General features: G+C 39.8%; 1 protein-coding gene and 4 long non-coding RNA genes across 6 annotated transcripts; all 5 read left to right on the forward strand.

The window, feature by feature from the left end:
• The first annotated feature begins 7020 nt into the window (after positions 1-7020).
• On the forward strand, positions 7021-7645 carry LOC139193659 (uncharacterized). The gene is made up of 2 exons (XR_011578012.1): positions 7021-7467; positions 7609-7645. It is a non-coding gene; the product is annotated as an uncharacterized lncRNA (long non-coding RNA).
• Positions 7646-7937: 292 nt separating this feature from the next.
• Positions 7938-8662, forward strand: LOC108173041 (uncharacterized). Of its 2 annotated transcripts, none has more exons than XR_003770481.2 (3): positions 7938-8226; positions 8342-8495; positions 8599-8662. It is a non-coding gene; the product is annotated as an uncharacterized lncRNA (long non-coding RNA). The 2 variants fall into 2 exon arrangements; XR_003770480.2 differs by having other exon boundaries at positions 8170-8226; positions 8415-8495.
• Positions 8663-16886: 8224 nt separating this feature from the next.
• Positions 16887-17465, forward strand: LOC139193584 (uncharacterized). The gene is made up of 3 exons (XR_011577887.1): positions 16887-16975; positions 17059-17242; positions 17383-17465. It is a non-coding gene; the product is annotated as an uncharacterized lncRNA (long non-coding RNA).
• Positions 17466-17510: 45 nt separating this feature from the next.
• LOC103402228 (uncharacterized) lies at positions 17511-20194 on the forward strand. The gene is made up of 2 exons (XM_029096849.2): positions 17511-20058; positions 20166-20194. Exons 1-2 carry the CDS (start codon positions 17511-17513, stop codon positions 20192-20194), a joined length of 2577 nt encoding a protein of 858 aa, XP_028952682.2.
• A 2669-nt stretch (positions 20195-22863) lies between these two features.
• On the forward strand, positions 22864-23996 carry LOC139193556 (uncharacterized). Its single transcript, XR_011577771.1, has 3 exons — positions 22864-23077; positions 23506-23559; positions 23804-23996. It is a non-coding gene; the product is annotated as an uncharacterized lncRNA (long non-coding RNA).
• Positions 23997-26347: the final 2351 nt, after the last annotated feature.

Here is a 26347-nt window from a genome sequence, read left to right on the forward strand (position 1 = left end):
ATGATAAATATTATGTGCCTACAAGAAACTAAGTGGGTTGGTCGTAAGGCAAAGGATCTAGAAAACTCAGGGTTTAAACTATGGTATTCGGGCACAAATAGAACGAGAAACGGTGTTGGCATCATCGTGGACAAGACCTTGACACAAGATGTTGTAGATGTCAAGAGGGTAGGAGATAGAATCATGGCAATCAAGATTGTAATAGGACAAGAACTTATCAATGTGATTAGTGCGTACGCACCTCAAGTAGGGTTGGATACGAGTTCAAAGGAGAAATTTTGGGAAGACTTTGGAGACTTGGTGCAAGGAATTGCTCAGACGGAGAAGTTATTTATAGGAGGAGATTTAAATGGACACGTGGGCAGGGAGACAGGCAACTATGGAGGTTTTCATGGTGGCCATGGTTTTGGGGAGAGAAACGAGGATGGGGAAGCTATCTTGGATTTTGCAATGGCATATGATCTCTTCTTAGCCAACACCTTCTTTAAGAAGAGAGAAGAACATGTGATCACCTACAAGAGTGGGTCGTCAAAAACACAAATAGATTTTCTTCTAATGAGGAAAGAGGATCGTATAACTTGTAAGGATTGCAAAGTTATACCAGGAGAGAGCGTGACTAATCAACATCGCTTGTTGGTGATGGATGTACATATCAAAAGAGTGAGAAAAAAGAACAAGACTTGGAAGTGCCCAAGGACTAGATGGTGGAATCTAAAAGAAGAAAAACAAGCCATTTTCAAAGAGAAAGTAATCACCCAGTGTGTGTGGGATAGAGAGGGGGAAGCTAACCAAATGTGGGATTCCATGGCTAGTTGTATCCGAAAAGTAGCAAAAGAGGTATTAGGAGAGTCCAAGGGCTTTGCCCCACACCAAAAGGAATCTTGGTGGTGGAATGAGGAGGTACAAACAAAGGTGAAGGCTAAGAAGGAATGTTGTAAAGCCTTATACAAGGAGAGGACCGATGAAAATGGTGAAAGGTATAGAAAAGCGAAGCAAGAGGCGAAGAAAGCTGTCAGAGAAGCTAAGTTAGCGGCTTATGACGATGTGTATAAGCGACTAGATACCAAAGAAGGAGAGTTGGATATCTATAAACTAGCTAGAGCAAGGGAAAAGAAGACAAAGGACCTAAACCAAGTGAGGTGCATCAAGGATGAGGATGGAAAGGTTCTTGCTACAGAGATCGCGGTTAAAAACAGATGGAAAGGTTATTTTCATAATCTTTTCAATGAAGGACATGAAAGGAGTGCTTCTTTAGGGGAGTTGAGTAACTCAGAAGAGTGTAGAAACTATTCTTTTTATCGTAGAATCCGGAAGGAAGAAGTGGGTGTAGCTTTGAAGAAGATGAAGCATAGAAAAGCAGTAGGCCCAGACGATATACCAATCGAAGTGTGGAAAGTTTTGGGAGAGACAGGTATAACATGGCTCACTGACCTTTTCAATAGGATTTTGAAAACGAAGAAGATGCCGAATGAGTGGCGAATGAGCACTTTGGTGCCTATCTACAAGAATAAGGGCGATGTACAAAATTGCATGAACTATAGGGGAATTAAGCTAATGAGTCATACAATGAAGCTCTGGGAGAGAGTCATTGAGCATAGATTGAGGCAAGAGACACGGGTTTCGGACAACCAATTCGGGTTCATGCCAGGGCGCTCAACCATGGAGGCAATCTATCTCTTACGAAGATTGATGGAAAGATATAGAGATGGGAAAAAGGATTTACACATGGTCTTTATAGATTTGGAAAAAGCGTATGATAGGGTCCCAAGAGACATTCTTTGGAGGATTTTAGAGAAGAAAGGAGTACGAGTAGCATATATCCAAGCTATACAAGATATGTATGAAGGAGCAAAGACTGCCGTAAGAACTCATGAAGGACAAACCGAAAGCTTTCCCATAACTGTAGGATTACATCAAGGCTCATCCTTAAGTCCTTACCTTTTTGCGTTGGTAATGGATGAGTTAACATGACATATTCAAGGTGATATTCCTTGGTGTATGCTTTTCGCAGACGATATAGTGTTGATAGATGAAACTCAGGAAGGGGTAAATGCAAAGCTTAACCTTTGGAGAGAAGTGTTGGAATCTAAAGGTCTTCGCCTAAGCCGATCAAAGACAGAATATATGGAGTGCAAGTTCAGTGCAAATGGAGGCCAAAACGAGTTAGGGGTGAGGATCGGAGATCAAGAAATACCAAAGAGCGACCGTTTTCGTTACCTAGGATCTATCTTGCAAAAGAACGGAGAATTAGATGGAGATCTCAACCATAGAATACAAGCTGGATGGATGAAGTGGAAGAGTGCATCCGGTGTGTTGTGTGACCGCCGTATGCCACTGAAGCTCAAGGGAAAATTTTATAGGACGGCAATAAGGCCGGCGATGCTGTATGGCACAGAATGTTGGGCGGTGAAGCATCAATACGTACACAAAATGGGTGTAGCGGAGATGAGGATGCTTCGTTGGATGTGTGGGCACACGAGAAAGGATAAGATTAGGAATGAGGATATCTGGGGTAAAGTAGGAGTAGCCGAAATTGAAGGAAAGATGAGAGAAAATCGGTTACGGTGGTTTGGACATGTGCAAAGAAGGCCTACTGACGCTCCGATTAGAAGATGCGACTATGGGACAGAGGTTCAGGGCCGAAGGGGCAGAGGAAGACCTAGGAAAACTTTGGAAGAGACCCTAAGAAAAGACTTAGAGTACTTGGATCTAACGGAGGACATGACACAGGACAGAACACAATGGCGTTCTAAGATTCATATAGCCGATCCCACTCAGTGACTTGGACTTTCCAAGTCTCCAACCGAGAAGTTTTCCTCACTCGGGAAATTAAGGGAACACTACCTCAACCTATATGCTCCACTCACAAAGCTTCAACATACAAGCTTCAACAAAAGAAAATTCAATGAACTTAGCGAAGAAGGCTTTGGTGTATTTAACACAATACGTTGAAATGAAGGAAAGCTTATTTATTAATATCCCCGATAAGTTACAAATATGTACATATACTTGAGTCAAAATAAACAAACAAGAGGGAGCCTTCACAAAGGTTGCTTAGGAGAAGTCTCAGCAGTCGGTAGAGCCCCAGAAAGAGAAGGCACCGGAGGGGGATCATTCGGAGCCTCAGTATTGGACAAAACCCTAGAAGGAGGAGGCATCAGAGATTGATCATTTGGAGCTTCATTACGCGGTACAGCCCCAGAAGACGAAGGCAATAAATGCCTTTGGAACAAACCCACAAATCTCTGATGATCAAGTAAAACCTGACCATCAGATTCCTTCATCTGGTCAAGCTTCCTCTTCATGTTTGTAGCATAGTCATGTGCGAGCCGGTGCAACTGTTTATTCTCATGCTTGAGCCCTCTAATCTCCTGTTTGAGACTCATCACTTCAGCCGCCAATGATTCAACTTGGCGGGTTCGAGCAAATAGGCGTTGGGCCATATTAGACACAGAACCTGCACACTGAACACTGAGAGCCAGAGAATCCTTAACAGACAACTCATCAGACCGTTTGGAAAGTAGTCTGTTATCTTTGGGAGTGAGAAGGTTCCTGGCCACTACCGCAGCGGTCATATCATTCTTCATCACGGAATCCCCAACGGTAAGAGGACCAGTAGGGGAGACGAAGGATGGGCGCCATATGTTGTCTGGAGAAGGCGGGGCTGCCTCTTCAACAAGGTTTAAGTCAAAACGACGGTCGGAGGGGCCAGACATTTTCAAAGGTGTTGAAGAGAGAAGAGGTCGGACAAATCAAGATCTTAGAAGTGCAAGAATGGAGCTTCTACTGGTGGATATTCAAGTGTGCTTTGGAACTTAATGTCAGCCCCTATAAAAATCTGCACTCGACGAAGCTTCAGAAATCGAAGAGGCGCCTGCTCAGAAATCGAAGAGGCGTTTGCTTTCTCAAAAGCTGGGCTGCTCAGAGATTTTCAAAAGCTGGGCTGCTCAAAGACCACAAAGGCCGATCTCAGAAATCGAAGAGGCTTGCTTTCTCAAAAGCTGGACTGCTCAGAGACCACGAGGGCCGATTTCAGAAATCGAAGAGGCACCTACTTTTCCAGCCTTGTCAGCACCTGTCACACGCACACTCAGCTTTGCGGAAATTATGGGCATTCTGTCGAAGATTTCTGGCGAAGTAGAAAGCACATGAATCGTACTGTTCAATCACCCACTTCCCACACGCAACAGTAGCTCATGGGTACCACAGATAACTTTGCCAAAGTCCTCTGACAAAGTTGAGACACGTGAAGCTTGCAGCTCCCACTACATCGCTCTGACCAAGAAGGGTAAAAGAATTGCAAAGAAACAACACTAACAAAGTTTAGACACATAAATTTTGAAGGTCTAGCTACCATATTATTACCCACAAGGGTAAAGGAACAGTACCACTGCTGGATAATTGGAAAGTCCCGGTGTGTCAACCTCTGTGCTTCGTGGCAAGGTAGACTAGCAAACATGCCCAACCTTTACTCACATTCGAGAAAACACTCCTAACAAGATTGCTTGCTCCAAAATCGAAGAGGCACCGCCCTCCGAATCTCGAGAGCCAGACTCCCAACATGATTACTTTCTCAAAAATCGAAGAGAGGGTAAAGGAACAGTACCACTGCTGGATAATTGGAAAGTCCCTGTGTGTCAACCTCTGTGCTTCGTGGCAAGGTAGACTAGCAAACATGCCCAACCTTTACTCTCATTCGAGAAAACACTCCCAACAAGATTGCTTGCTCCAAAATCGAAGAGGCACCGCCCTCCGAATCTCGAGAGCCAGACTCCCAACATGATTACTTTCTCAAAAATCGAAGAGACACCGCTCTCCGAATCTCGAGAGCCAGACCCCCAGCAGGATTGCTTTCTCAAAAATCGAAGAGGCATCGTTCTCCGAATCTCGAGAGCCAGACCCCCGACAGGTCTGTAATCTTCACACGCAACATCAGCTTTCCAGATACCACAAACCACTTTTTCAAAGTGCTCTGACAGAGTTAAAACATGTGAAGCTGGCAGCTCCCACTACCGTGCTATAACCAAGCAGGGTAAAGGAATAGCATTATTACTTGATGTTAGGGAGACTCCTATATATGTCGACTTCCATCCCTAACGGACAGGCAGACCTGCAAAAATGCTCAACCCTTTCTCTTATCTGAGAGGGCACTCCCAACAAAGCCTTTCGAAATATTCAGCTTTTTTTCCCCCCGATAATACCTCTGTAAACAAGCTATACTAGAGCAAGAATATCTCATATCATCAGGGTTAAAAGCAAGAGTATCCCATATCATGCTTTTTCCCTGTCTTTTCCTTTGGCCTTGTTCTTACCTGCAAGACAAGGAGAAAGAGAGCAATCAGTCAGCACTTGGAATCAAGCTTCCAGCCAGGAACTGACTGCCTGGAACCCCTTACCTGATTACTTACCTGGCATTGCTCTCGAGTACTCATCTTCAACATCTTATGCTTCCAGGGAAGATACCGCATCTGCCTGAGGAATAGATAGGGCAAGTGAGAAGGATACAAGGAAGCATGTGGAGACAAGCGTAACAGCACACGTGCCGATACATCCACTACTCTATCAAAAGCAAAAGTATCCCATATCAGCAGGGTCGAACGTACTCTAGATTTGATGGACTTGTTTTGACCCTCAAATTCTTCAGTCGGCCTTATACTCTGGAGGAAACCAGAAAACCCTCCAGCCCAGTTCAAGAATAAGCCTGTGGAAAGTTACTTCTTCAAAAGCAAAAGTATCCCATATCATCTCTCCTCATTTTTCTTCTCTTTATCCTTCATGCTGCCTGCAAGATAGGGAGAATGTGAACAATCAGCCGGAGCTCTGATTGCTTACCTTGTCTGTCACCTCTTTCAGCAGATCCCCCAGCTCGGCGACTTGGGGGACTCCTACTACATGGTTTGTATCTCGCTTGACCAAGCATGAAACTACAAGTAAGCTTCAAGTGAAATTGATACATTACCTTGTGCATCTCCACCAGTTACAGATACCACCCCTGGATGGAGGAAGAGTACTTCCAGAGAAGATGCCACATCTACCTATGAGACAGATAAGGCAAGTCAAGACGATACCACACTCCGGTACTTAGAAGTTTCGTGGCTACGAGATCATTCTCCCACAATTTTTCCTAATGTCATTTGTACTAAATCATTCACTTGTACTCACTAAAGGAGAGCTTGAACCTATGTACTTGTGTAAACCCTTCACAATTAATGAGAACTCCTCTATTCCGTGGACGTAGCCAATCTGGGTGAACCACGTACATCTTGTGTTTGCTTTCCTATCTCTATCCATTTATATACTTATCCACACTAATGACCGGAGCAATCTAGCGAAGATCACAAAAAGTGACCGTTTTCGCTACCTAGGATCTATCTTGCAAGAGAACGGAGAATTAGATGGAGATCTCAACCATAGAATACAAGCTGGATGGATGAAGTGTAAGAGTGCATCCGGCGTGTTGTGTGACCGTCGTAGGCCACTGAAGCTCAAGGGAAAATTTTATAGGACGGCAATAAGGCCAGCGATGTTGTATGGCACAGAATGTTGGGCGGTGAAGCATCAACGTACACAAAATGGGTGTAGCGGAGATGAGGATGCTTCGTGGGATGTATGGGCACACGAGAAAGGATAAGATTGAGAATTAGGATATCCGAGGTAAAGTAGGAGTAGCCAAAATTGAAGGAAATATGAGAGAAAATCGGTCCCGGTGGTTTGGACATGTGCAAAGAAGGCCTACTGACGCTCCGGTTCGAAAATGTGACTACGGGACAGAGGTTCGGGGCCGAAGGAGTAGAGGAAGACCTAGGAAAACTTTGGAAGAGACCCTAAGAAAAGACTTGAGTACTTGGATCTAACGGAGGACATGACACAAATGAGCGCAATGGTGTTCTAGGATTCATATAGCCGACCCCACTTAGTGGGAAAAGGCTTTGTTGTTGTTGTTGTTGTTGTTTCCCGCATAACGCTGCCAGCAATGTAACTCTCTTCCAAATCCAGGTTTTTTTTTTCTCTATAGTTTTTATTTTTCACTCTTTTCATTTTCTTTGTTCCTTGCTGCCTTCTTAATTCTCATTCTCCTATTGTATACAATGCAGTTGATCTTTTGTGTTATTTGATACTTTTATTAGTGGTTCTTGACAGCTTGCATGATGCTTATTGTTGAATGGTTTCTTATTCTCATGCGATTTTTTTCCTCTCTTCGTCCAGCATTCACCAATAAGCGAAAGTTTCTTTTAGTTGCACGGAGATATAGGCATGGCTCTCACACCGAGTATATAAATAAATTATAATATCACTTGATGCTGATGACATATCCCAACGAACCAATGCTTATGTGGGAAAATTAAGGTAAGGTTTTTTTATGAAAGAAAGTAAAGTTAAGGGTGGTTTTCTTTTTTATTCCAGGAGTTGTGGTTCTTCATTTTTTGGGGCCTTTTTCTCTGCTATTGTAACATTTTGGTAATAGAGGTAAGTAATTTAGAGTTATTCTTTTCAGGCTTTTCTGTAAGAAAGTAATAATTCTTTTGCGCAAATTCTGAGGTTTCAGTTTTGTATGATCTCAACGTTAAATGTGTTTCATGTTGTTTTATGAATGTATTGGACTACTAGAAAGAACTGCTGTGAAATTCTTCCAGTTTTGGCAAAACACTGCAATCCTACTTCTGCTTTTCCACTTCCTTCCAGGTATTTTCTCTTCATTATTTTTTCCCCAATTTATATGTTGCGGTGGAAGAGCAGAAGTCCTTCAGTTTCCTTTTTCTGTTGGGGTTTTTGATGATTGCTAATAAAAGAAATTCAAGTCCTTAATTCAAGTCCTTCATCTGCAGGTCTTCTGCATGCTTTCGAATTTTGGATTATATGTTGTTTTACTCTGTCAATTATGGGGTAAAAAGGACACACCTTTAACAATTTTGTGATTGAATTTATATTGCAGTGGGACAACCATATCACACGCTTGCCTTTCTCGGAGCCGTCTACTTTTGAATTTGGAATTTGGGTTCGATCGGAAGATTGCTTCTTTCTTCCGGATTAATTTCGTGAATAATTGGTAAGTTTTCCTCTCACAATTCATATGTACATTAGAGTCAATATCATTCATTCTATATTCCTTATTTAATAATAACTTGATTTATGCAACCCTCAAGTTTATTTAGCCATGTAAATTGAACTTTTTCCTGCTTTAATGTAAGGGCAGTTCGATCCGCTGACGGGTCAGCATTAGCAAAGGTTGGTTCAATTGTAATATAAAATTCTGTTTATGTGCAGTTTTTAAGTTACTTATATTCTGAACGTAAATTTTTTTTCATTTAGTCTGCAATTTCTGTATTTTTCATTGGCTTAGGTATTGCAGCGACTACTGTTAAACTGCTTCCCTGTGGAACTGCTTCTTAGTCTAGGGAGTTTTTGTGTGACAGGAGACGTATTCACTTTTAAGATTCCCAAAGGACTTCAACATATCAAGTATGGAGGGAAATGATAGAACCAATATGTCAGAGGTTCTTACCTTTTCTGCATTATTCTTCTTATGTAGAGATGATTTGTTTTTTCTTTTTCAAAAATAAAATAAAATTCATTCTTTTTGGCAATTTCTCAATGTAGGTCGGCAATGAAGAAGTTCACTTCGGACAAACAAATGTTCACAATTCTCAACAGTCAAACCAAAGGTATCGTAGGAGCAATCAACAAAGGCAAAGACAACAATCTATGAATTCATCACAGCGGACTCGAATTTCACTGCGACGACGTGCCAATTATCAAGCCCGATTGAACTCGGTAAATATAGTACAAAATCAAACGGAAGTAAACCAAGATGACATAGGACCAACATCAGCGGGTAACTATATTTTTTTTTTGTCTCTATTCGGACCAACAAAGCTGCACATATTTTTGTATTCAAATTAAAGAGAATAAGAATCTAAACCATGAAGGGATACTAACATGTTCATTAAGCATTTATCAACAACAACAACAACAACAAAGCCTTTTCCCACTAAGTGGGGTCGGCTATATGAATCCTAGAACGCCATTGCGCTCGGTTTTGTGTCATGTCCTCCGTTAGATCCAAGTACTCTAAGTCTTTTCTTAGAGTCTCTTCCAAAGTTTTCCTAGGTCTTCCTCTACCCCTTTGGCCCTGAACCTCTGTCCCGTAGTCACATCTTCGAACCGGAGCGTCAGTCGGCCTTCTTTGCACATGTCCAAATCATCGGAGCCGATTTTCTCTCATCTTTCCTACAATTTCGGCTACTCCTACTTTACCTCGGATATCCTCATTCCCAATCTTATCCTTTCTCGTGTGCCCACACATCCCACGAAGCATCCTCATCTCCGCTACACCCATTTTGTGTACGTGTTGATGCTTCATCGCCCAACATTCTGTGCCATACAACATCGCTGGCCTTGTTGCCGTCCTATAAAATTTTCCCTTGAGCTTCAGTGGCCTACGACGGTCACACAACACGCCGGATGCACTCTTACACTTCATCCATCCAGCTCGTATTCTATGGTTGAGATCTCCATCTAATTCTCCGTTCTCTTGCAAGATAGATCCTAGGTAGCGAAAACGGTCGCTTTTTGTGATCTTCGCTAGATTGCTCCGGTCATTAGTGTGGATAAGTATATAAATGGATAGAGATAGGAAAGCAAACACAAGATGTACGTGGTTCACCCAGATTGGCTACATCCACAGAATATAAGAGTTCTCATTAATTGTGAAGGGTTTACACAAGTACATAGGTTCAAGCTCTCCTTTAGTGAGTACAAGTGAATGATTTTGTACAAATGACATTAGGAAATATTGTGGGAGAATGATCTCGTAATCACGAAACTTCTAAGTATCGGAGTGTGGTGTCGTCTTGACTTGCCTTATCTGTCTCATAGGTAGATGTGGCATCTTCTCTGAAAGTACTCTTCCTCCATCCAGGGGTGGTATCTTTAACTGGTGGAGATGCACAAGGTAATGTATCAATTTCACTTGAAGCTTACTTGTAGTCTCAAGCTTGGTCAAGCGCGATACAAACCATGTAGTAGGAGTCCCCCAAGTCGCCGAGCTAGGGGGTCTGCTGAAAGAGGTGACAGACAAGGTAAGCAATCAGAGCTCCGACTGATTGTTCACCTTCTCCCCATCTTGCAGCAGCATGAAGGATAAAGAGAAGAAAAATGAGAAGAGATGATATGAGATACTTTTGCTTTTGAAGAAGTAACTTTCCACAGGCTTATTCTTGAACTGAGCTGGAGGGTTTTCTGGTTTCCTCCAGAGTATAAGGCCGACTGAAGAATTTGAGGGTCAAAACAAGTCCATCAAATCTAGAGTACGTTCCACCCTACTGATATGGGATACTTTTGCTTTTGATAGAGTAATGGGTGTATCGGCACGTGTGCTGTTACGCTTGTCTCCACATGCTTCCTTGTATCCTTCGCACTTGCCCTATCTGTTCCTCAAGCAGATGCAGAATCTTCCCTGGAAACATAAGATGTTGAAGATGAGTACTCGAGAGCAATGCCAGGTAAGTAATCAGGTAAGGGGTTCCAGGCAGTCAGTTCCTGGCTGGAAGCTTGATTCCAAGTGCTGACTGATTGCTCTCTTTCTCCTTGTCTTGCAGGTAAAAACAAGGCCAAAGGAAAAGACAGGGAAAAAGCATGATATGAGATACTCTTGCTTTTAACCCTGATGATATGAGATATTCTTGCTCTAGTATAGCTTGTTTGCAGAGGTATTATCGGGGGGAAAGAAAGCTGAATATTTCGAAAGGCTTCGTTGGGAGTGCCCTCTCAGATATGATGAAGGGTTGAGCATTTTTGCAGGTCTGCCTGTCCGTTGGGGATGGAGGTCGACATATATAGGAGTCTCCCTAACAACAAGTAGTAATGCTATTCCTTTACCCTGCTTGGTCATAGCACGGTAGTGGGAGCTGCCAGTTGCAATGGTACTGTTCCTTTACCCTCTCTTCGCTTTTGAGAAAGTAGTCATGTTGGGAGTCTGGCTCTCGAGATTCGGAGGACGGTGCCTCTTCGATTTTGGAGCAAGCAATCTTGTTGGGAGTGTTTTCTCGAAAGTGAGTAAAGGTTGGGCATGTTTGCTAGTCTACCTTGCCACGAAGCACAGAGGTTGACACACAAGGACTTTCCAATTATCCAGCAGTGTTACTGTTCCTTTACCCTTGTGGGTAATAATATGGTAGCTAGACCTTCAACATTTATGTGTCTAAACTTTGTTAGTGCTGTTTCTTTGCTATTCTTTTACCTTTCTTGGTCAGAGCGATGTAGTGGGAGCTGCAAGCTTCACGTGCTCAACTTTGGCAGAGAACTTTGGCAAAGTTATCTGTGGTACCCATGAGCTATTGTTGCGTGTGGGAAGTGGGTGATTGAACAGTAAGATTCATGTGCTTTCTACTTTACCAGAAGTCTTCGACAGAATGCCCATAATTTCTGCAAAGCTGAGTGTGCGTGTGACAGGTGCTGACAAGGCTAGAAAAGTAGGTGCCTCTTCGATTTCTGAGATCGGCCCTCGTGGTCTCTGAGCAGCCCAGCTTTTGAGAAAGCGAGCGCCTCTTCGATTGATTCGGAGAACGATGCCTCATCGATTTTTGAGAAAGCAATCATGCTGGGGGTCTGGCTCTCGAAGATTCGGGGAGCAGTGTCTCTTCGATTTTTGAGAAAGTAATCACGTTGGGAGTCTGGCTCTCGAGATTCGAAGGGCGGTGCCTCTTCGATTTTGGAGCAAGCAATCTTGTTGGGAGTGTTTTCTCGAATGTGAGTAAAGGTTGGGCATGTTTGCTAGTCTACCTTGCCACGAAGCACAAAGGTTGACACACAGAGACTTTCCAATTATCCAGCAATGGTACTGTTCCTTTACCCTCTCTTCGATTTTTAAGAAAGTAGTCATGTTGGGAGTCTGGCTCTCGAGATTCGGAGGACGGTGCCTCTTCGATTTTGGAGCAAGCAATCTTATTGGGAGTGTTTTCTCGAATGTGAGTAAAGGTTAGGCATGTTTGCTAGTCTACCTTGCCACGAAGCACAGAGGTTGACACACAGGGACTTTCCAATTATCCAGCAGTGGTACTGTTCCTTTACCCTTGTGGGTAATAATATGGTAGCTAGACCTTCAAAATTTATGGGTCTAAACTTTGTTAGTGCTGTTTCTTTGCTATTCTTTTACCCTTCTTGGTCAGAGCGATGTAGTGGGAGCTGCAAGCTTCACGTGCTCAACTTTGGCAGAGAACTTTGGCAAAGTTATCTGTGGTACCCATGAGCTATTGTTGCGTGTGGGAAGTGGGTGATTGAACAGTAAGATTCATGTGTTTTCTACTTCCCCAGAAGTCTTCGACAGAATGCCCATAATTTCTGCAAAGCTGAGTGTGCGTGTGACGGGTGCTGACAAGGCTGGAAAAGTAGGTGCCTCTTCGATTTCTGAGATCGGCCCTCGTGGTCTCTAGGGAGCCCAGCTTTTGAGAAAGCGAGCGCCTCTTCGATTTCTGAGATCGGCCTTCGTGGTCTTTGAGCAACCCAACTTTTGAGAAAGCAAATGCCTCTTCGATTTCTGAGATCAACCCTCGTGATCTCTAAGCAGCCCAGCTTTTGAGAAAGCAAACGCCTCTTCGATTTCTGAGCAGGCGCCTCTTCGATTTCTGAAGCTCCGTCGAGTGCAGATTTTTATAGAGGCTGACATTAAGTTCCAAAGCACACTTGAATCTCCACCAGTAGAAGCTTCATTCTTGCACTTCTAAGATCTTGATTTGTCCGACCTCTTCTCTCTTCAACACCTTTGAAAATGTCTGGCCCCTCCGACCGTCGTTTTGACTTGAACCTTGTTGAAGAGGCAGCCCCGCCTTCTCCAGACAACATATGGCGCCCATCCTTCGTCTCCCCTACTGGTCCTCTTACCGTTGGGGATTCCGTGATGAAGAATGATATGACCGCTGCGGTGGTGGCCAGGAACCTTCTCACTCCCAAAGATAACAGACTACTTTCCAAACGGTCTGATGAGTTAGCTGTTAAGGATTCGCTGGCTCTCAGTGTTCAGTGTGCAGGTTCTGTGTCTAATATGGCCCAACGCCTATTTGCTCGAACCCGCCAAGTTGAATCCTTGGCGGCTGAAGTGATGAGTCTCAAACAGGAGATTAGAGGGCTCAAGCATGAGAATAAACAGTTGCACCGGCTCGCACATGACTATGCTACAAACATGAAGAGGAAGCTTGACCAGATGAAGGAAACTGATGGTCATGTTTTACTTGATCATCAGAGATTTGTGGGTTTGTTCCAAAGGCATTTATTGCCTTCGTCTTCTGGGGCTGTACCGCGTAATGAAGCTCCGAATGATCAACCTCTGATGCCTCCTCCTTCTAGGGTTTTGTCCAGTACTGAGGCTCCAAATGATCCCCCTCCGGTGCCTTCTCTTTCTGGGGCTCTACCGACTGCTGAGACTTCTCCTAAGCAACCTTTGTGAAGGCTCCGTCTTGTGTGTTTATTTTGACTCATGTATATGTACATATTTGTAGCTGATCGGGGATATCAATAAATAAGCTTTCCTTCATTTCAACGTATTGTGTTAAATACACCAAAGCCTTCTTCGCTAAGTTCTTTGAATTTTCTTTTGTTGAAGTTTGTATGTTGAAGCTTTCTGAGTGGAGCATGTAGGTTGGGGTAGTGTTCCCTTAATTTCCCGAGTGAGGAAAACTTCTCGGTTGGAGACTTGGAAAATCCAAGTCACTGAGTGGGATCGGCTATATGAATCTTAGAACGCCATTGTACTCGATCCTGTGTCATGTCCTTCGTTAGATCCAAGTACTCTAAGTCTTTTCTTAGAGTCTCTTCCAAAGTTTTCCTAGGTCTTCCTCTACCCCTTCGGCCCTGAACCTCTGTCCCATAGTCGCATCTTCTAATCGGAACGTCAGTAGGCCTTCTTTGCACATGTCCAAACCACCGTAACCGATTTTCTCTCATCTTTCCTTCAATTTCGGCTACTCCTACTTTACCCCGGATATCCTCATTCCTAATCTTATCCTTTCTCGTGTGCCCACACATCCAACGAAGCATCCTCATCTCCGCTACACCCATTTTGTGTACGTGTTGATGTTTCACCGCCCAACATTCTGTGCCATACAGCATCGCCGGCCTTATTGCCGTCCTATAAAATTTTCCCTTGAGCTTCAATGGCATACGGCGGTCACACAACACGCCGGATGCACTCTTCCACTTCATCCATCCAGCTTGTATTCTATGGTTGAGATCTCCATCTAATTCTCCGTTCTTTTGCAAGATAGATCCTAGGTAACGAAAACGGTCGCTTTTTGGTATTTCTTGATCTCCGATCCTCACCCCTAACTCGTTTTGGCCTCCATTTGCACTGAACTTGCACTCCATATATTCTGTCTTTGATCGGCTTAGGCGAAGACCTTTAGATTCCAACACTTCTCTCCAAAGGTTAAGCTTTGCATTTACCCCTTCCTGAGTTTCATCTATCAACACTATATCGTCTGCGAAAAGCATACACCAAGGAATATCATCTTGAATATGTCCTGTTAACTCATCCATTACCAACGCAAAAAGGTAAGGACTTAAGGATGAGCCTTGATGTAATCCTACAGTTATGGGAAAGCTTTCGGTTTGTCCTTCATGAGTTCTTACGGCAGTCTTTGCTCCTTCATACATATCCTTTATAGCTTGGATATATGCTACTCGTACTCCTTTCTTCTCTAAAATCCTCCAAAGAATGTCTCTTGGGACCCTATCATACGCTTTTTCCAAATCTATAAAGACCATGTGTAAATCCTTTTTCCCATCTCTATATCTTTCCATCAATCTTCGTAAGAGATAGATTGCCTCCATGGTTGAGCGCCCTGGCATGAACCCGAATTGGTTGTCCGAAACCCGTGTCTCTTGCCTCAATCTATGCTCAATGACTCTCTCCCAGAGCTTCATTGTATGACTCATTAGCTTAATACCCCTATAGTTCATGCAATTTTGTACGTCGCCCTTGTTCTTGTAGATAGGCACCAAAGTGCTCGTTCGCCACTCATTTGGCATCTTCTTCGTTTTCAAAATCCTATTGAAAAGGTCAGTGAGCCATGTTATACCTGTCTCTCCCAAAAGTTTCCACACTTCGATTGGTATATTGTCTGGGCCTATTGCTTTTTTATGCTTCATCTTCTTCAAAGCTACAACCACTTCTTCCTTCCGGATTCGACGATAAAAAGAGTAGTTTCTACACTCTTCTGAGTTACTCAACTCCCCTAAAGAATCACTCATTTCATGTCCTTCATTGAAAAGGTTATGAAAATAACCTCTCCATCTGTCATTACAAAAACAAAAGGAAAAAAAATAAGTATGTAGGTACTTAAATAATATTATATGCTTACTAATATTTTTCGTGCACCATTACGTTTCTTGGTTTAGAGCAACAAGATGCATATGTTACTAATGAGAGACAAAGCCAACGAGAGCAATGGCGAGATCAACAACGTATGAGGCGGAATTCAATGAGTTCAAGGCAAAGGCACGATTACTTAGCACAACGACGATCCAATTATCGTGATCAACAAATTCAATGCTCAAACATAATGTTATTTGGTGGCGATACCGATCAAGTTCAACACCCTAACATAGTGCAATTCGATGAAGGCAGTAGCAATCATGTTGAACGACTCAACATAGTGCCGTTTGGAGAAGGCAGCAGCAATCAAGTTCCAAGAACAATGCGCTTAACTCATATAAGGAAAATTGCTCGATCGAATAGGGCACGCTTGCCTCAGGATGGACTTATTCAAAGTTTAACTAATAATGGTAATCGCACAAACTACCATACTACAACTTTGAAAAAGATAAATATCAATATCATCATTATTGTAAACACCACTTATTACCTTACTTCTATTCCATTTCATTATAACAGAAAACACAACAAGGCAATCATTCCGTTCGAATACTCCAATGAATCATTCTTATCCACCCATCATCAATGAAGGTATCGGTTTTGGAATATTAATACCTACAATTTTAACTATGCTCTCTAAATCATAAAACACTTTTAATGTTTCCTTTTGAAGCAGATGATTTTAATCTCATTAATGAAAATGAGATCCAGCCTAACGAGGACGTACCACCTCGACAGCATACGATGGGAACAAGGCCAATTCATAATTGTGCTAGAAACTTCAATGAAAACATGGGAATCCCAAGATTTCACATGCCAAATCCAACCACATGTCCAGATTGTCATGCCTGTTTGTTCTCTCATGAAACATTTGAAATGTGTTGCTTACGTGGAAAGCTTGCTCTACCATTGACACCGTCCCCTCCTGAAATGACTGAGCTTTTTTGCAACCAATCTGCCCAGGGAAGACATTTTAGGCAGAATATACGAGCTTACAACCACATTTTTGCCTTCACTTCAATGGGAGTTCATGTTGACGAAAACCTAGCAACAGGAAGACGTGGTATTTACACATTTCGTGCTCAAGGTTCCATATACCATAAGATTGGAAGTCTCTTGCCTATTGGAGATAGTAGACCAAGATTCCTACAAATGTATATATACGACACTGCTCATGAAATAGACAATCGGATGAGAGAAAGTGAAGCACTAAACAGAGATGTGGTTGAAAAAATCCAACAAATCTTGAATCAATATAATCCATTTGTGCAAACATTTCACCACCTTGCGCAACGTCAAGATTTGCAAAGTTGTAGATTGATTATCAAGGAGCAGCCCACGAATCAACGACAATATTGTCTACCGTCTGCATCTCAGGTTGCTGCAATCATAGTAAGTGGTGAAGGATCAGAAAACATTAGAGGTCGAGATATTGTTGTGCAAACTACGGATGGTCAACTTAAGAGTATCAAAGATTGTGTCGGCTACTATGACCCTTTACAATATCCATTGTTATTACCTTATGGAACGTACGGATGGGATGTGAATACTCGAAATAATACCAACAGAAAAGTGACATGCTGTGACTATTATTCGTATGTTCTTCAGGTAACCTAAGACCTTCATCTCTGTCAATAAATATTAATTTTTAAAACTTATATTGTGTTGAACAATGAATTTTATCATTTTAGATCCGTCAACATGATGAATCGCTTCTACTTCGTGGTGGCCGCCTATTGCAGCAATATGTAGTTGACAACTACGTAAAGATCGAATCACAAAAGCTTAGATGGATGCGTGATAATCAACACACAATTCGATCTGAATTTTATCGAGGACTACAAGACTCATTAATTGCAGGACAAAATAATGCAGGTACGAGGCTAATCAGTTTATAATAAAAAATATATATTCTTCATGTTCATGTTTTGTCACATTAAATGAGACTTATTAATGGGTTGAAACAAAACAAACATATTTAGACTTATTAACGACTTTTAACAAAACAAATACAGGAAACATTGGTCGTCGTAGGACTATATTACCATCATCTTTTGTTGGTAGTCCCCGTGACATGTATCAAAGGTATCAAGATGCAATGACTTTGGTGCAAATATATGGAAGACCAGATATTTTCCTAACAATGACATGTAATCCAAATTGGGAAGAAATAAGTGATGAGCTACTACCTGGCCAAGCACCACAAGATCGACCAGATTTGCTTACAAGGGTTTTTCGTGCAAAATTCGAACAGTTGAAGAATGATGTTATAAAAAAAAGTGTTTTAGGCAGAGTTCTTGCATATGTATATGTCATTGAGTTTCAAAAGCGCGGTCTCCCCCATGTTCACATGCTTCTCATGTTAGAAGAAAATGATAAGCTTAATAGTCCAGATGATTATGATCAGATGGTACGTGCTGAAATACCAATTCCAAATGAAGAGCCTAAATTGTATGGTGCCGTGTTAAGGCATATGATACATGGTCCATGTGGAATACACAACTCACGATCACCCTGTATGAAACGTGGTAGTTGTAAACGAAATTATCCTAAGCCATTTACACCAACTACAGTTCAAGGAAATGATTCTTATCCAGTCTATCGTAGAAGAGACAATCATAATTCAGTCCCATTAGATCAAAATGCACGTATAATGGTGGATAATCGGTGGGTCATTCCGTATAACTCATGGTTATTCCTCAGATATGATTGTCATATTAATGTTGAGATTTGTTGCAGCATTAAGAGTGTTAAGTATCTGTACAAATATGTTTATAAAGGTCCTGACCGAGTAGCTTTTGAAGTCCATCCTGAACCTATTCAAGATGAAATAAAGCAGTTTGTTGATGCAAGATGGGTTTGTGCACCTGAAGCTTTATGGAGAATATTCAAATTTGTAACTAATCGACTTTATCCATCGGTGGAACGATTACAAATTCATCTCCCTGAAGGACAAACTGTTCATTTTTACCCTCACCAAAGAGTATCAGATATTTTGGCAGATGACACAAACTCGATGACTATGTTGACAGAGTTTTTTACCAAGAATACCACTTGCCCGGAAGCACGACGATACTTATACCGGGAGTTCCCTGAACGGTTCAGATGGAGTCATAGAGATAAAGTCTGGAGTGAGAGGATGAATAACCATAAAGTTATTGGCCGAATATATGCAGTTTCGCCAAATGAGGGTGAAAAATTCTACTTACGCATCCTTCTTAATCATGTTAGAGGACCAACATCATTTGACGATTTAAGAACAGTCAATGACATTGTACAACCAACATTTAAAAAGGCAGTGGAACAACGAGGTTTGCTAGAAGATGATGATAGCATCAGACAGTGTCTTCGTGAGGCCTCTAACATTCGAATGCATTCAGCTTTACGAAGGTTGTTTGTTACCATCTTGGTTTACTGTGAACCGCATGGAGTAAGAAGATTGTGGGATGAATTTCATTCATTTATGGTAGAAGATTATTCTGTCTCAAGTACCATAAATAATACTTCTATCTTAAACAAGCTTTTGCAAGACTTGAATGGGCTATTAGTGCAACATAGTAAGTCTGTATCTGATTACGATCTACCACAAATAACACAAGATTGTGTTAGACACAACACACTTCCAAGGATAATACAAGATGAAGTTTCACTTGACATCTCTGAAGCAGACCTCAATGCGGTACATAATCTAAATGAAGACCAAATGGCAGCGTATAATTCGATTGTGTCTGCTATTGAACGTCGAGACAATGCCATATTTTTTGTGGATGGTCCTGGAGGGACGGGAAAGACATACTTATATTGTGCTTTGTTAGCAACGTTAAGGAGCAAAGGTCATATTATTCTGGCAATAGCAACATCTGGAATTGCAGCAACCATATTGCCAGGCGGAAAGACAGCACACTCTAGATTTAAAATTCCCCTCAGTCCAGATGCATCTTCCACGTGTTCTATTAGTATCCAGTCAGATTTGGCAGAATTGATAAGAAAAACATTAGCTGTTGTTTGGGATGAAGCACCAATGGCACACAGGTTTGCATTTGAGACACTTGATCGAACGTTCAAAGATATAATAGGTGTTGACCTGCCATTTGGAGGAAAGGTCATGATTTTTGGAGGAGATTTTCGACAAGTTCTTCCAGTTGTTCCAAAAGGTACAAGGTCTGAATTGATGCAAGCAAGTATGATTAATGCTTCATTTTGGGGACATGTGAAAATCATTCGTCTTAGGCACAACATGAGATCCATCAATGATCAAGATTTTTCAGAGTTCTTACTTCATGTCGGTAATGGGGAACAAGAAACTATGATAGACGACATGATGCAATTACCATCATCTATGGTCATTCCATGGAATGGTGAAGAATCCATTGTCCAATTTGTTAATGAAGTTTTCCCTGATTTGGAATGTCATGTATGTGATTCAAGATACTTGGTGGAAAGGGCAATTATAACTCCAAAAAATGAGGATGCTGACAAGCTTAATAAAATGATCATCGATAAATTTCCAGGGACTGAACATATCTTATACTCTTTCGATTCAGTTGAGGACGATGTGAGAAATTTGTATCAACAAGAGTTCTTGAATTCAATCTCACCTGGTGGAATGCCCCCTCATCAGTTAACTTTGAAAAAAGGTGCCCCAATAATGCTTTTGAGAAATATCGATCCGAAGATGGGGTTGTGCAATGGTACAAGACTGGCTTGCCATGGAGCTTACAATAATCTAATTGATGCCGAAATCTTATATGGACAATTTGCTGGAACTAGAGTATTTTTACCAAGAATCTCTTTAAAGACCACAGAAAGCGCAGGACTCCCATTTGAAAGGATGAGAAAACAGTTTCCAGTGAAATTGAGTTTTGCACTAACCATAAATAAATCACAAGGGCAGACAATACCAAATGTGGGTATTTATCTACCAGATCACGTATTCAGTCATGGACAATTGTACGTGGCTTTATCAAGAGGAGTATCAGCGTCTACAACAAAAGTCTTGGTAAAGAAAGGAGAATTACACGGTCATGAAGGAGTCTTCACAAAGAATGTTGTGTACAAAGATATTTTGCTTCCCTCGAATTCAACATAAGGTTATATTCTTTCTTTTAATGTTTAATTCCCGTTTTCAAATTTTAATGCAATTCAATTACAAATAATGCTAATATTTGATTCTAACCGAACGCATTAAATTTCAACAGGACGGCGATATGAGTTCATGATATGAAGAACCGTCAAGTGTATCAAGGCCAATTGAAGTTCTTGGATTGTTTTTATACTTTTTACTTAGCTTTTAGTTGCAACTAAATTATAAGGATCTTCTATGTTATTTATTACTTCTTTTTTTTTTTACATATTCTAGATAAATACTTTAAATTACTACCTGTAATATTAGAGATGATAATCGTCTTTATTTTATGTTTCTATACATTGAACCAATCCTCGCATATAATTACATCTAAAATGTGTAAGTCGCGCGTAGCGCGCCGTGATGAAAAAAGTGTCTTTCGCACGCACGTGAGGACACTGTAATAGGCACTGTTGTGTGTGAGAGAGTATCCACGTCAACAACTTCAAATTGCATTGCTTCCTGTTATGTGCAGCCATATCATACTTTCTAAACCATATACATTAACAATTACAATGGAAAAAAACTAACACAATACACATTTAGGGGCGCGTAGCGCCCGTGATGCAAAAATGCCTCTCGCACGCACATTAGTGCGTGCAGAGAGGCTAGTATATATAAAGAGAGAGCCTCAGTTCGGTGAAGCTTTCTAAAATGCTAAAAATGTCCATTTGTTTCCTTCACAATCAAAATCCAAAAATTTCAAAAAATGAGGGCAAATTGGTGAAAAAAAACATAATAGAGTATAAAACTGTCTTAAAAAAACAAATTAAAAAAAAACATAATAATTATCCTCTTAAATTCAGTTATGCGGTTAACTACTCGGCATACACGATTACAAGAACAATGCAACGGTTGTAAAGAGCGGAGGACAATCGAAACCGCCTTCCACGCATTATGGGGAGGAGAATGGTTAATCAATTACAATACACTCATTCCGACTGCTTGCATACCCATTTTCCTTCTCAATATTCTCTCTCTCACTCTACCTCGAGAGTCTCCCGAGCGTATTGTTCTTCATAATTGCTATTTGATCAATTTATGCTGTTTGATTTCGCGTCTCTATGTGTTATTTTTGGTACTTTTTTATTTAATTGATTGGTTCATTAGTTTACTTATCATTTGCTTATGTGCTTCTTCCTACATTTTGAACATTTCAGTTTTAGTTTTCTTACTAGATATCTCACTTCGTTGAAAAATCGCTTTTGATTTTTTTAAGGCCTTAATTTACCGTTCACGAGTCAATGGAAGAAGCGGAGTTTTAAGGTAATTTTTGCCCTAACTTCTTTGCATTTTGTTGGAATTAGGGTTAATTTTTTAATGGATTTATTTTCTGGGTTAATTTTCACCCAATTTCTCTGTAGCCATTTTTTTTCTCTCTCTCTCTGCGTTTTTTTTCTCTGGGTTCCATTAGTTATGGGTGATTCAATCACCATTTTAAAATTTCCATACCCCATCACAGTTCAACCAAAATCAGTCACCAAATAAACATATTCAGGGAACAAATTTCCTTACGGATATTTCTTTAGATAGATTGAAATTATTTTCATAACTCATCTAACTCTTAATTTATACCCTACACAACCAAATCCGCTAGGATATATATGAACTATGTTCATACCATTACCCCATACCAATAAGAGATAAAGTCAATTGGTGAAGTGTGGTGACATGAATGCATATAGTAATTAACAAATTTGTTAGCCAAAAAAAATAAATTGAATGAATGTTTTTTCCAACATGGTGTTAATGTCTTTCCGGATTGATTATGGTGGATCTCAATTGTTTTATTCTTTGATAGTATATGCTCCTTATAGTGATAGTAGATGCCTTGATAGAAATAAACTTTTGCTGCTATTTTTTTAATTTTCTATTTTCCTACTAAATATCTTCGCTTCCCTTGCAGTGTAAGTTTTGTACTGATTTTGTGTCTATTGGTGGTGTTTTGTATATCATATCATGATCCTTTATGTTGTGTATAGATATTAAATGACACTCTTAGTTGCCTTAGTTAAGATGTTGCCCGACTCTAATTGTTTAAAAAAATTCATCTATTTTTCTCTGTTTGCTTTTTTTTTTTTTAATGCGCATGACTAGACAATTTAGGTGTGGTGCTACAACTGTTACGATTCAATTCCCCTTTCGTTCAATTTCTTTTCATGATTATAATTAGTCAAATTGTGAGTTTCAATTTTGATTATCTTAATGTGCTATACGTGTGCTATGGTAATTTAAAAATTTATTTGTTTTCATTCTCAAGATATTTACAATAATACCCACATAAAAATGAAGAAGGAACTACCTATTGATAAGATTCCAAACAGATGTGTCTCTATTTTTACACTTGGTTGGGAGATATTTGTTGGAGTAAAAACTACTGATCTAAGCCAATTGATTCTCAAAAAGTGGAAAAAGAAGAAGCATGAGCAGTATGTATTCTAAATTCTTTATTAAATTTGTTACAAGAAATCTAACATTATATATACCTTTAATATAAAGTGGCGCATGAAAAAGGCTGTAGAAGAATTAAAACCTTCAACAACTCCTCACATCATACGTATTTGGAATAAAGTCCAACAAATTAGGTACAACACCATTTCTTACCTTTTTTTTTAGGGGTGTGATATCCACACACCCCATTTTACTTCTCACACACCCTTCTAATTTTCGGCCGTCGGATCGGATGAATTAAAGAAGATCAACGGATAGAAATTAATAAGGGTGTGTGAGAAGTAATTTGGGGTGTGTGGATAGCACATCCCTTTTTTTATTGGCATTCTCTATTCTACAAATTAGTTATCACAAATTATAAAATTAAAAAAAATTCTTCAAATAATTATCTCAAATTATAAAATTAAAAAAAAAAACAATTTATGGGTGCAGGAAAAAGATTAATAGTGACCAAACAATTTTTCTAAATACGATAACTCTTCTATTATTTTCATACTAAAGTATACTATAAATTCAAATTGCATTCAATTTTCAAATACAAATAAAGTTGCATTTTTATCAGTTTTACAGGTATCACATCCGTCTCAAAGTACAAAGGTTGAAATACAAGATTAAGGTAACATTTCTTACTATTTAATTTTGTAAACATGAACACAATTTGTTACCTCAAACTTGACAAATTATTTATCTTTTAGTATTCTAAAAGTAACTGGAGTAAAAGCATTGTTCTGTGACAATTGTCAAAGTTAAAGGTATTTAGGTTAAATTGCTTACAACCTTTATATTTGTGATTGTGCATTATAGTGCATTATTCCCATCTTAATCAGTTAGACTTCTTATTTTATCATCATTGCTTGCAGATTAACCATGAAAATCTAAAGCATCAAGTGCAAGCAAATGGGTGGCAAGCATATCCTTGATTTCACACATAGAAGCTATGTTTACATATGTATATACTGTCCATATTTTGCTTTGCTTCATATATTAGGAGTTCATCCCTAACTAGCCTATAACTTTGACTAAAAACTTATGAATCTGAAAATTTTGATTAATGTTGTCAGCATGTATTTAGAAATGAAATTACATGTCATCTTTTCAGATTTTTTGAATAGTATCAGTTTTCCCATTTTATCTTCATTGTTGTTTTAAAGGAAAAATAGTAAAAAATGGTTTTTTTATTCACACCCCATAATTTGTTGAAAACACCCCATAATTAAATTTTCTCCCTACAATTCCAACTTTACCCTTCCTTTTGTTGAATTCACCCCACCTCCCAAATACAAAAAAATCTAACACAGCCACCCACCCACCACCACCACCCTTCTCCAGTGATTCCATTCAACCTAGCCAAAACAGAAAATTTGAGATTTCATGTAGTTAGCTATACACTTTATAAATCTAAACTAGCTTATCAGGGAAAGATAAAAATTTCATCGCAACATCCAAATAGTCTATCATGGAAATGATGGAAATGGGTTTTTAACAATTTTATAGGCTGCATTTTCATCCATAATCGCAATAGCCCAATGCATGTGTAATCATTCCCCTCAATCATATGTCAAATGCCAAACAAAAGCATAACTATGAAAGAAAGAAAATTAAGATTGAATGGGGTCATCGACAAAGTTGTGGTTGTGGTTGTGGGGTGGGTAGCTGTGGGAATTTTTTTTGTTTTTGTGGGTGGGAGGTGAGGTGGATTCAACAAAATGAAGGGTAAAGCTGGAATTGTAAGAAGAACTTTTGAATGTGGGGTGAATTCAACAAATTGTGGGGTTTAAATAAAACAACCCGTAAAAATTGTACAAGAGATTAGTAAAAAACCAAAACTAAACAAAAAACTGTACTCAAAAAATAAATATCTAGATAAGATGTAGATGTGTGCTGAAACTGTTTCTGTAGTGAGAAACCAATTGAAAAAAGGATAATATAAAATTTTGAACAAGAAAAAAGAAAGTAAAAAGTAAAATTAAATTAAAAAAAAAGAAAAAAAAAGGTTACATGTTGAACCTTCAAAGACTACGAAGAAAAGGCACGAACCAGTTAGCAGTTTGCTTCGTAGGAATCCCACAATCTCATCTTAGTTTAGTGGGAGGTTCAACTGTAACTATCCATGTGCCAAATTTCATTTTTAGAGATGAATAATCGGAAGGAAACCAATTTTCGTTTTCAGCTTACTGTGTGGTTTCTATTCAATCCAAATAGAAATGGATCGGCAAAATCAGTGACATATCCTGCTTTTAGCTGTTGTCGTTATGGGTTTTGTGCTCTGTGTGCAATATGTAGTAGTTCTGTTTGTGGCATTGATTTCAATGGAACTTTGTCCAATATGATGAATTCAAGTTATGCTTTAGTTTGCAATCTTTTTCCCCATTTTCATAACATGAAACATTGCGGCAACAATTGTAATTTGTTTGTATTGATAAATTATAGAAGACATTACTATATAAAAAGGATTTGGTTGTTGCCATTCTTTTGAACCTTACACTCTTTTAAGTTTGCCCCTCCCCCCCCCCCCCCCGGGTCAATTCTTGGCTTTACCACTGCTTGGAACAATTCAATTACATTGAGCTATCTTCAATCAAGCTATCTAAAACTAAATCTGGTGGGTCTTCAAACCATGATACCTCGAGCTGTCTTCTTATTCCTGAATAAGCCAATCTGTAAGTAACATGTTGCTCTTGAATTGAATTTAGTGAATTTGGATTGTGAATTGAATTGAATACGTTCAATTGATTTGGAGGTTTTGAATTGAATTGGATTTGTTGAATTGACTTGGAATGTTGAATTGATTTGACTATTTGACTTTTTTTTTTTTTTTTAAAGATGACAGTTTAGTTGTTAGATGTTAGATTAGGGAGCCAATAAGGTTCAAACCCACACCAAGATGCAATGACATGGATATATGTGAATTGATGTGGATATATGCTGAATTGATGGTTGTGATACATTATTATGCATTGTTAGGATGGATGTGTCTAGTAGCCAATCTAGGAAAACGAAAACAAACAAGCAACGTAGTCCCCTCAAGTAGGAACTCCCTCAAAATGAAGATTATTGGGATGATGATCATGGTGTGGATGGTGATATAGAATTAGAAGAATGCTCAAGTAAAATGGTACTCTTTTACTCGACGGGGCTCACTTGCATATGAGGTGTGCTTGTCGCATCCTCAATTTGATAGTTAAAGATGGAATGTGATGAAGCAATTTTATACTATATATTATTCCCTAGTCTTGGTATAATTTGGTTATTATTTTGGTGAGATTTTGATGCTTTGCTATGTGTCGAATTTGATTTGAGAAACGATTGAATTACGAAACTTTGAAAATTGCCCAAACTTCCGGCCAAGAGCTTCAAGACACTTAACAGAGTTTTTAACGGAATGACCAAAATAATGGATGGTG

This window comes from Malus domestica, chromosome 17, assembly GCF_042453785.1.
Source record: "Malus domestica chromosome 17, GDT2T_hap1".
NCBI lineage: Eukaryota > Viridiplantae > Streptophyta > Magnoliopsida > Rosales > Rosaceae > Malus > Malus domestica.